This window comes from Pseudorasbora parva, chromosome 7 (assembly GCF_024679245.1).
Source record: "Pseudorasbora parva isolate DD20220531a chromosome 7, ASM2467924v1, whole genome shotgun sequence".
Classification (NCBI taxonomy): domain Eukaryota; kingdom Metazoa; phylum Chordata; class Actinopteri; order Cypriniformes; family Gobionidae; genus Pseudorasbora; species Pseudorasbora parva.
In genome coordinates this window covers 15819953-15831712 of record NC_090178.1, presented here as the reverse complement: position 1 = coordinate 15831712, position 11760 = coordinate 15819953, and the positions used below count along the sequence as shown (strand labels likewise).

At 39.3% G+C, this 11760-nt stretch overlaps 1 protein-coding gene across 3 annotated transcripts in view; it reads left to right on the top strand.

Moving 5' to 3' along the window:
- Positions 1-11520, top strand: part of rbms3 (RNA binding motif, single stranded interacting protein) — a 187225-nt gene extending 175705 nt beyond the window's left edge. For all 3 annotated transcript variants that reach the window (XM_067448291.1, XM_067448292.1, XM_067448294.1), the window contains 4 exons: positions 4358-4468; positions 6975-7058; positions 7353-7480; positions 8916-11520. In XM_067448291.1, coding sequence (XP_067304392.1) covers positions 4358-4468; positions 6975-7058; positions 7353-7480; positions 8916-8919 — 327 coding nt within the window. In that variant the 3' untranslated portion in view covers positions 8920-11520. The remainder of the gene's footprint in view (positions 1-4357; positions 4469-6974; positions 7059-7352; positions 7481-8915) is intronic.
- Positions 11521-11760: the final 240 nt, after the last annotated feature.

Here is an 11760-nt window from a genome sequence, read left to right as displayed (position 1 = left end):
CGGCTAAAACTCTATAGGTCAAAAAAGAAGCCATATCTAAATGTGATTCAGAAGTGCAGGCATTTTCTCTGGGTCACGGCTCATTTAAAATGGACTGTGGCAAAGTGGAAAACTGTTCTGTGGTCAGAGGAATCAAAATTTGAAGTTCTTTTTGGAAAACTGGGATGCCATCCCATCCGGAGTAAAGGGGACAAGGACAACCCAAGTTGTTATCAGCGCTCAGTTCAGAAGCCTGCATCTCTGATGGTATGGGGTTGCATGAGTGTGTGTGGCATAGGCAGCTTACACATCTGGAAAGGCACCATAAATGCTGAAAGGTATATCCAAGTTCTAGAACAACATTTGCTCCCATCCAGATGTCATCTCTTTCAGGGAAGACCTTGCATTTTCCAACATGACAATGGCAGACCACATACTGCATCAATTACAAAATCATGACTGCGTAGGAGAAGGATCTGGGTATTGAAATGGCCAGCCTGCAGTCCAGATCTTTCACCCATAGAAAACATTTGGTGCATCATAAAGAGGAAGATGCAAAAAAGATGATCTAACACAGTTGATCAACTAAAAGCCTGTATTAGACAAGAATGGGACAACATTTCTACTCCTAAACTTGAGCAACTTGTCTCCTCATTCCCCAGACGTTTGCAGACTGTTATAAAAAGAAGAGCGGATGCCACACAGTGTTAAACCTTGTCCCAACTTTTTTGAGATGTGTTGATGCCATGAAATTTTAAATCAACTTACACTCAAAAAAATTTTTGGTGCTATTTGGCACTAAAAGCGGTTCTTGGCTTGTAATTATAGGGGAACCACGTTTGGTGCCAAATAGCACCATATCTTTAAAGGTGCTCTACAGCACCTTTGTCAAATGATGCTATGTAGAACCCATTAGAGGTGCCATATCGCATTTTATTTCTTCGTCAATAATGGTGCTAAACGGCACCAAAAGTAGCTATTTGGTGTGTAAAGAACCTTTAAAGGGGCTTGAAAGGTTCTTCATACGACAGTCGTGCTATATAGCAACTTTATCACCCCAAATAACCGCTGAAGAACCATACAGGGGCTTAACAGGTTCTGTATATGATAACGGTACTATATAGCACTTCAGTCATCCCGAAGAACTGGTGAAGAACCACTGAATCAGCAAGAATTGGTGCTATACAGCACTTAAAGTGGTTCCCCTATGATTACAAGCCAAAGAACCACTTTTAGTACTATATAGCACTGTTTTTTTAAAGTGTATTTTTCCCTTATAAGGATACATTTTCTCAGTTTAAGCATTTGATAAGTCATCTCTCTTGCATTCTAAATAAAATATAGAAATTTGAAACTTCCACATCATTGCATTCTGTTTTTATCCACACTTTGTACCGTGTTTCAACTTTTTTGGAATTAAGTTTGTACCAGAATGGAGCCTTAAAGTTGGGGTTAGTGTTATTTTAAAAATGCTTCATAAAAGTGTCTCGGCAGTACCAAAACACACTTTTAACCAATCAGTAGTAAGGGGCGTGTCTACTAATAATGGTGAGAAGAGTGTTCAGTGCACATCATTATGTATGAATGACTTCAGACACTAGCCGAGCGACAGAAACAGAGCGATGGCAGATAAAAAACAAATGTGGATAATGTCCATGGAACAAAAGAAGGCTTACGATCAGGCAAGAAGTATCAGCTTTCCAGCGCTGAAGAGAACTCAGGGAGCACTTATGCCTGCAATCAGACACTGAAGTTGCTTTATTTCTTCTCGATAGGCGAGTAACATTGGTATTGTTTCACAGAATTTATATATGCTAGCTTTTACTTGAATATGCTCGTGTGTCATGTTCGCTTGTTTATCCAATTACAATCGTATCATCGTTCACTTCAGTGGTGATAAAGGCCTATTCATTTCCACATCCACATTCCGCTCTGTTTCAAGTGTCAGCTCACAGTGTGTCTGAAAAGGAAGATAATATGCTTCTAATATATGTTTGTTTCCTTTGGTTCCTCTTTTTGTGATCGATATAACCCTCTAATCTTGTATATTTTCATAATCTTGATATAACCTTCTAATCTTGGAGTATAACTAGCCTAGAAATCTAAACGCACCCTAGCGGCAGCAAATTTAATCTGCCCGCGAGTGTCGTCTAGGAACTCTCAATACCTTTCTGAGCTGTATTCCTCACAATCTGGACGGGCCAATCACATTGTGTATAGAGTCGGCGGGCGGGGCCATAATGATGACGGCCGAGTTGCGTTTGCGTGCTTCTGTTGTCTAGTAAACACAGAAACTGGCGAACGGCGGCGGTCTTTCGAATCAGCTTTGACTGCGATTCTGGAAGACTCGTAGTTAAGCTTTTCTCTGAGAAAAGAACAAAGAGCGGCACTGAAGTCATTCTTAAAAAGGGAAGATGTGTTCGGAGTTTAGCCGACCGGATACGGCGAATGTTTAATCAGTCAGCGAGCTCCCCTTCACCGTCGTTGCTCTGGTTGGTGTAGTGTAGCGCTATCCTATCGTGTGCAGAGGGAGTTTGAAAGACAACCGTTTATCCCGCCCCTCGGATTGAGCCCTGTCTATGGTGAGTTTCCAGACCAAACATCTTGATGTGGGTCTGGCTTGTCAGGCTAAACTATAACGATATACATTAGATATAGTTCTAAAAAATGAAATAATAGCAGAGACCACACCACGATAACGGCAAAAGAAAAACACTAGTTGGTCTCACTTTCAGAACTTTTTTTTTTCCTGCTGATGAACAATGCGAAACATTTGCAGCCAATCAGAATCTATTCTGCTTTAAAGAACTCAAGCACTTAGTTTCAGAAACTCCAGCGCACTTAGAATAAACAGAACGATGGATAAACAGTGGATGCTGATATAGTTATCGATATATTTATCTTTGTGTGAATGGGCCTTTCGTTTGTATCTCAGTTTAACATTGTCCACCAACAGTCTGCTTGGCCTTAGTAACGACAGCAGAAAAGAAAAATCTTTTCACAAAAGTTTGGGGTCGGTAAGATTTGTTTTAAAAATAAAAGGCTGCTTTTATTTGATTAAAAAAAATGCAGAAATACAGTATTGTGACAATTTAGAATAATGGGTTTCTATTTTATAAAATTGTAAAGAAACATTTATTCCTGTGATGGCAAAACAGAAATTTCAGCATCATTACTCCAGTCTTCAGTGTCACAGAAACCATAGAAATCATTCTAATATGCTGGTGTGGTGCTTTAGAAAGATTATTTGATGAATACAATTCATTTGAAATTTTTTGTAGCATTACTTTACAAATTAGTCTTTGGACAAAATGGACAAACCCAGCGGTTGGGTTATTTTAGCCTAGTGGTTGGGGTAAATGTTTGACCCAACCTGCTGGGTAGTTTTATTTAACTCAACTATTACTTAAAAATGTAGAAGCAACAAAAGACTAGTCAGTATAGAGTCTTTTCTGGATAAAAGTATTAATTCCTTTACAAAAGTACAGACCCTGGCTACTTTTATAAGATTAAAGAAGACAAACAGTTTCCTTTTAGAGCAAAATGCTTTGATGAATGGCTGACAAAAAGGTCAGGAATGTAGAATAACACCTTTGACAGTAAATGGGGTTCATTTTGATTTCATGTTGTACCTCTGCAGTCAGGACAGATGAATTTAAACTCCAGTGAAGCATTTCGATACTTTGGGGAAGTGATTCTGTACTGATAAGAGTCTTAACACAGCACTACTAACAGGAAAGTGTCCGTCAAATAACTGTAACCAGAGTTGTACACCGCACAATGGTTTCTCATCATCCTTTGCCAAACCATCTGAGAAGAATTGAACTTTCTGACAAACTGTTTGACGGAGGGTCTCCTCGGAAAGATTAATTCTAATCAAGTTGGCGTGTGAGAATGAGCGTGTATGCACGTCTCTGACCTAGTTCTGCTAAAGCGGTCGTGTGACGGCATTGGATGATAGCTCAGGTCTGCGGTTACAAATCGCAGCCGTTTTCTCTATCTCTCTCTCTCTCTTGTCTGTTCCTCACATGTGTTAGCACTCTCGTCCCAGCGTGCCTGAAACGTAAACACACCCGCGGTGCGGAGCAGCACTGCTGTTAAGTGAGCGATGCATCATCTCTGCAGAAGTATGCATGACTCGCATTTGGATCGCATTATTTCACTTGTTGAAGTGGAACAGCTCACGTCTGGACCTCATAATAGGACCCAGCTGTGGTCTTACGGTGATGAGACGAGTGAAAGGAGAGGTTTTTTTGTTCAGAGCATGACTGCGTGATCAGCGCGTTGATTCTAATGAAGTCGTCCAGATGTAATGGTAAATGGGAGCTAATTTCCTCTCCCGTCCTTCACGCGGTTTGACCTGTGTCTCCTCTTGTAGGGTGCCGTGATAACGCCAGCCATGGACCACACCATCTCCATGCAGCCCGCTAACATGATGGGACCCCTCACCCAGCAGATGAACCACCTGTCCCTGGGAACCACTGGCACTGTGAGTGCGCACGCTGTCTCTATCTTAAGGCCTGTTCACCTTCAGCTGGTCTGAATCACAGAGGAGCAGAGGAAGAAAGCTAAACTCTAATTAAAAGTATGCAAACTGTTAAGAAAAAAGAACAAAGACCGACCAAGTAAAGCTCTACCCAGGAGACTAAAAAAGTACTGGGAAATAAAATATGGATGCTGTGTCAATGCTGTACTCAATTAAAAGTATCAAGCCAAAAATGTACCTGAGTGAAAATAAATAAAGCTTCTATATTGATTTCTACTTAAGTATGTGAAAGTACAGGGTGATTAAAATAAGGTAAAACCTTTTTCTTCGCTTTTAAAATTAATCAAAAGAGCTAAAACCAATGTCTTGCATATGCCTAGGACATTGGCTGTTTATTAGTACTCATAAAGCACATATTTATGCCTTATTCTGCATGGCCTAATCTATATCCTAAACTTAAACACTACAAAAAAAACTACCTAACTAACTATTAATAAGCAGTAAATTAGTTAATTAGTTTATTGAGGCAAAATTCATAGTTAATATGTGTTCCCCATCCTAAAGGTGTTACTGTTTTTGGTATTTAAAAATAAATCTGTATAAGGGATTACATAAAAAAATGCTAGTGAAAATTATAAATGTTGCCTTGCAACTCACTAAAATTACTAAAAAATAAATACAAATAAAAGCCGTTAATATTCTAAATATTAAATACACTATACCATAATAGTATATAAACAATGCTAAAAAAACTCTGGTTTATAGATCACCGACCATGTTTGCACTCAAGTTCATATTCGACATTGGTATCATTAACCATTCATTTAGGTTTAGACATGGGCCCTGTTTTAACATTCTGAGCACATGCAGCACAAGTGCACTTAGGGCATGTCCGAATTCACTTTTGCTAGTTTAACGACGGAAACAAAGCGGTTAGCGTATGGTCCAGAAGGGTTGTATTTAGTCTCTTAATGAGTCGTGGGTGTGTTTCGAGTTTGAGCCTCATCTCTGATTTCCTTTAAAAGCCAGGTGTGCTTGCACCATGGTGGATTCGCTATTTGCATTGCAAGTGGAAAGACTAAAGGCGGGCGTACACGGTGCGATTTTTGCTGTCGTACGAACTCGCAGACGATTTTTTTTTCTCGGGAGAAATCGCGTGGACATCGTGGATGCTCGTATGGTCGCGGCTCGCACCGTGTGAGAGGAAATACGAGACGAGCCGAGCACGTTAAGAGCACCTCCCGACCTTACGATCATTTTTAAACATGTTCAAAAAGTTCGGGGAGTCGGCCCGATTTTTACCAGCTGTCCCCTATTGCCAAATCATGCACAAGCACGTCACATAGGCTCAATCTATATGACTAGCTGCCACATACTGCGTTCACACACACACACACACACACACACACACACACACACACACACACACTTTCTCTCTCTCACGTGCACTCTTCTCTTTCCCTCTGGTTGTTTCGGTTAAAAGGAATGGCTGTTCTCTGCTTTTCAACAAATCATTTTCACACCTTTTTTCTTTATTTTTTTGTATATAAAGCTATAGCAGCAACATTGAAAGCTCCGGTGTCTGTGCTACATGAAAACTGGTGTGATCGCGGCCGGCTCGCGGTGCAAACAGTCGTGCCGTGTACCAGCTGATTTGATGCGATGATCAAATTAAATGACTCGTAGCGTCTGCAATATCTCACGACCTTCCGAGTGTCCGAATTCGCACAGTGTACGCCCGCCTTAAAAGAAATCCTGGGTTGAGAGTGTACGTGTTGTGCACCCGCCTATAAGCTCATGTTATTAACGCCCCTTTTAATTAACACAAAAAATACTGCGCTATTGACTTTAGACATGGTTTTTGTTGGTCAATGGCAAGTACAATTATTCATTTTTAATAGTACTTAACATTAAGAAAAAAATATTCGACTAATAGAAGTAATGAAAACTATCGTTCATCATTTATCTCAACAAGATTTTTCATGGCTCTAAAAAAATGTAATTGGGGGAAAATTTATATTTAAATGGTCACTCTAAAAAGTTGTGTCCCCACCCACCACACCTCTCCCCCCACCCCACTCCAACCCCCCTCACAAAAGCCTTAAAATATAGTTTTTTTCCCATTTCATACTCGGGAAACACAAAACTTTTGTGAGGAAATTCAGTGAAATATTTTTTCCCCTCACATCTCAGTTTTTTTCCCATCACATGTCCCCTTAGGGGCTTCGTATTTTTTGTGGTGGTTGCTTGGCAAATTAGCTTTTGATGTGTAAGTGCCACCAGTTGCACTGTAATATGCAGCAGCAACTCCGCACACGTGATGCAAAAGCTTACCTCGGATTGGGTGGTGAGTTTTCTTATCGGACAGAAAGCTAAAATGCACTTTCGAAAAAAAAAAAAAAACTAGCTCTAAAATTGGGAAAATGTTTGTTCGCAATGTGAATTGGTCCATAGAAATGCATTGTTTACTGTGTGTGTGACTTGTATGTGTGTGTATGTTTTGTTGCAGTACATGACTGCGGCTGCTGCTCCTATGCAGGGGACCTACATTCCCCAGTACACTGCGGTGCCTGCCTCAGCTGTCTCAGTGGAGGTGAGTTTCTGGGTGACTGCAAATCCATTCACTGGTCCAACTGATTAGATGAGCACTGCTAATTGAAAATGTAGAGATCAGTTGCCTCAGGCCAAAATCCACCCACAACTTCCTCAGTGCCTTTTATTCCTGCTTAACATGGCTCGACTTCAGTCTGGAGCACGTCTTTAAGTTCTGTCCTGTCTGAGTACCATACACAGCCCTAAGCTCTTTTTTTTGAGGGGGAGTAGGTTAAAAGGTATTTTTGTTTTTTGTGAGGGGGCATCCTGTAATTACGACATCATATCCTTCCAGGGAGTGGTGACGGAGGCTTCTCCACAGAACGTTCCGCCCTCGTCGCAGGACGCTAGCGGTCAGCAGCAGCCCCTGGGCGTGGACAACACCAGCGATCACGCGCCCACCTACTCTTTTCAGCCCGCTAAGTGAGTTTGAGTGACACTTCACATTGATAAGCTGTATAGGAGATGAAAATGTTTCTTGAGAACCAAATCAGCATATTATAGTGATTTCTGAAGGATCATGTGACACTGAAGACTGCAGTAATGATGCTGAAAATTCCACTTTGCCATCACAGGAATACATTACATTATAAAATATATTAAAATATAATTTTAATGTGTAATATTATTTCACAGTATTTCTGTTTTGCTGTTTTTGATCAAATAAATGCAGACTAAGAGACTTTCCAACCCCAACATTTTGGACAGTAGTGTGTAAAAAAAGGTTACATTTTGGTTCCAAATATATCTCATTTATTTTTATACAACCAAAATAAAGTAAAAATTTAAAATAGTGTAAAATAATAATAATAAAAAAAAAAAAATGTAAATAAAAAAAATGCACGATTTGGAGAGTGTGCACACTCTAAAAAATGCTGGGTTAAAAACAACCCAAGTTGGGTTGATAATGGAAAAACCCAGCGATTGGGTTATTTTAGCCTAGTGGTTGGGTTAAATGTTTGACCCAACCTGCTGGGTAGTTTTATTTAACTCAACTATTACTTAAAAATGTATGGTTGGCTTAAAATGAACCCAGAGTATGTTTGGAAATGAACATGTATTAATGTGTTTAACAAATTAACATTATTAATAAGATTAATGAATAATAATTAAACAATAAACATTTATTAAATTGCTTATTAATAAATGTTCACCTTTTGTTGCTTCTATAATTGTCTGATTTTTAATTTCCAACCTATTTTAGGTTCATTTTAAGCCACCTATACAGTAACTTTTAAACAATAGTTGAGTTAAATAAAACTACCCAGCAGGTTGGGTCAAACATTTAACCCAACCACTAGGCTAAAATAACTTGTCCATTTTCAACCCAACTTGGGTTGTTTTTAACCCAGCATTTTTTAGAGTGCATAATCTGTGCATGTGAATAGTATGCTGCCTAAACCACGCCCCTTTCGCATGTAATCTCATTTCAAATGCAAAGATGTCAGCCAATCACAACAGTGGGTGTTTTCACTAAAGACTCACAGCAAAAACGCCCCTTGAAACAAAGCATTCAAGCCAGAGGGCTAATATCAGTATAGAAAAAATGCCTTTTATTTTGAAATTATGACCATTTTTCATGTTAAAACCATACTAACAATATAAGTACACCTCAGGAAACATTATAAAATAATAAAAAAATCCATGCCATGGGACCTTTAAGTATGTAGAATAAACACAGCATCATAAAATTTTACGGCTTAAAATTACAGCTGTGCTGGAGGGCAAGCTGAATTATGATATGGCCTTATATTTAACTCAATAAATGTTGTTGTTATTGGGCCATCAGACGATCCATGAGCGAACCTTGAATTTTATACAGTATGCTTTTCAAACTCTCATTTTCTGATTGGCTCAGATAACCAGAGGAGAAGCGGGGCGTTGAGGTGACTGCGTTGCCTTGAGACTGGGGGACTGCAACGAGGGAACATTGAAGACAGAGCGCAAGAGATAGGAAAACACGTTTGTGTCTACTTTTGCACAAGCATCTAAAAAAAAAAAACAACAACAAACAATTTATTTAACACCTGGCCCACACAGGAGGACCTTTGGAGAACTCACGACCAGACAGGAAACGAGAGAAATGCAGTCTGGGAGATTAAGCCTACTGTTAATCGGCTACCCGAAAAACTTTACCTTCATGAAGTGAACGAATTCAAACAAGTACAAGTTTTCCTATTCTTTTTTTGAATGTGCAGGTAGGTTTTCAGAAACAGTGGGTTTTTCTATTAGACGAGGAAGCACGTTCTTGTAAAACAATGAGAGAAGGAGCAGAAGAAGTCTTCCTCGGATTCTAAGCTACTATTACTTTTCATTTTTTATGAGTTAGATTTTAGTTTTCTAGAGAATATTAATGTTTTTTCATCTTTGTTGCCTTAATTTCGAGAAACATCTAAGACTTTTTCCTGTTTGAACTGAACAGACTGACGAATGCAGTGAAAATGACCTGACAAAGAAAGAAAAATTACCTGTATAAAGCATAGAAAGAAAGAGAGAGGTCTCCTGGAGACGTTTTAAATTATCAGTGGTGACTATGTGTTTAAAAGAGAGGACAGACAAAAAAAAAAATATTGTGGTCATGATGATGATGATGATTAAACAGAGTTGCATTTTTTTAGAAACAGAGGGAAAAAATGTTAATCCACTGCATCATGGGAAATGCAGTTTATTGTGTAGTGCAGATCATTTTTAATGGCATTATTGTTTTTATCTGCAATATTTTTTATGAGCTTTAAGGTGTTTTTAGCCTGCTTTGCTTGTTTCATTGCGGAAAAAAAAGAAAACGAAAACCGTCAAAAAAATGGCAGTGCAAATCTACATAGATAAAAGCTTATGGATTAAATCAAAACGAAAAAGAAAAAAAAAAGCAAATGTGTGCAAAAAGCAATAGTAATAGGAAATTGTTGACAATTTCTTTAGTCTTTCTTAGCTGTGGATCAAATGCAGCCCATGGATGGCATATTTTATACCAAAGATGAAGAAACCCCCCTCAAGACAGTGGAGTGGATCAATTTTTTAGTTTCTTTTTTTCTATTTGAGATGTTTTGGCATATTCGTTTTGTTTCAGAAGTATCCGTTTGACCTTGACGGCCAAATTGGTACTTTAGGGTTTAAACTTCCTTCCACTGTTGCAGAATCTATGTCAGTCGTTCAGTTGAGAGGCAGAAAACCACCATCACTGATTCTCATGTGTGATCTCCCCACCAGAGGGCATCAGAGAGCGGCTGAACCATCAATCATCTCGCGTCTGCCCGGCTGAATGAACTATACCTCTGTCGCTGCACCTCCTAGTCGGCGACCGATTTTCGGTCTCTGTTAAACACGTCGCACGTCCGTTCGTTTTGAGCTTTCTCACAAAGAAGGCCGTCTTCATCATTTCAACTTAAGAAGGAATCAAAGCACTCACTAGTGTATATTTAAACTCTGTGTACAGATCACTACCTCATTGAAAGCAATTTTACCATGAGGAAACACAGGAGAATGTGTTGCAGGTCATAAAACACAAGCTTTGCTTCAGGGGCACTGAGAAACATTTTCAGCATTAGCATGACATATTGTTCTGAGCACCTCCGTCCTTCTCTGTAGATGTATTTGCGATCGAAACGCCTCACATTATATGCAAAGTTTCTTTATTCAACCAGATGCCATAGGAAATCTCTCATGAAAATAACGGTCTTTACTTGAAAAACGAAGGCTCTGTCCCACAGCCCTTGCGGTTGCTTTAAAGTCCACATTTTGGTGACGTAATGCAGTCGTTCAGTCCCTGAAATGTCAAATGCGACATCGCAAGACGGCGAATACACATCCGGTTTGTTATTTGGGACAGGGCCTGAGGTGCCCATCACCATGGGATTCGGCGGTTGCTCAGGTGCCTTGACAGCTCGGAATTAGGGTTAGAAATATCACGTGTGACATCTCGACTTCACTTATCGGAAATCTGCTTTCATTTTTATCAGGCTGCCCATTCCAGAGGGGGGGAAACTAGCAAACTGAAGAGTAGAAAGGGGTAACATCTCATATATTAATATAAAAAAACAAGGCTGCTGTCCTTTATTTGCCATGAAGTAGATGCAATCGGATGTACAGAACTCTATCGAGCACTACAGTGATGATGTGTTTTCGTAGGCCAACCCTGAAGTTAGCATCACCGTTGTACACCATAGACAAAACCTCTATAGTATTATTCCATTGGCTTTTGGATTATTACAGAAAATAAACTCTGTGACCAACAAGTCTTAGACATTTTTATGATCGGAACATATTTTTTATGAATTCTGAAGCGTATATACAATCGCCACAAGTAAAATTCTAAACGTGCTGTAGGCCATTAACAAACTTCACCACAGTCGCATGAATTAAACATTGCAAGAGTCCAATTATACACACAATGAGTGTGTAAAAGTTAACTAGTGAGTTGTGTAGTCCCACTTAGCCACTTGTTAGCAACCGCCGTTTAACTAAAAGCTTTAAAAAAAAAAAAAAAAAAAAGAGTATTAGTGATATCTTAAGTTGTATATTGAGCTTGACCAAGCCCAAAAACCCACTGACTTTGGGATAATGGAGCCCTTTTTTTTTGGCCTACAATAATACATCATCCCTGCGGCACTCTATTAACATATCAGCAAAGTTAAATTGTGAATTATGGACTGTCTTTGCTGCCTTTATGGTCGTACGGCTCATAAATACGCCTCCTAGTTTTACAG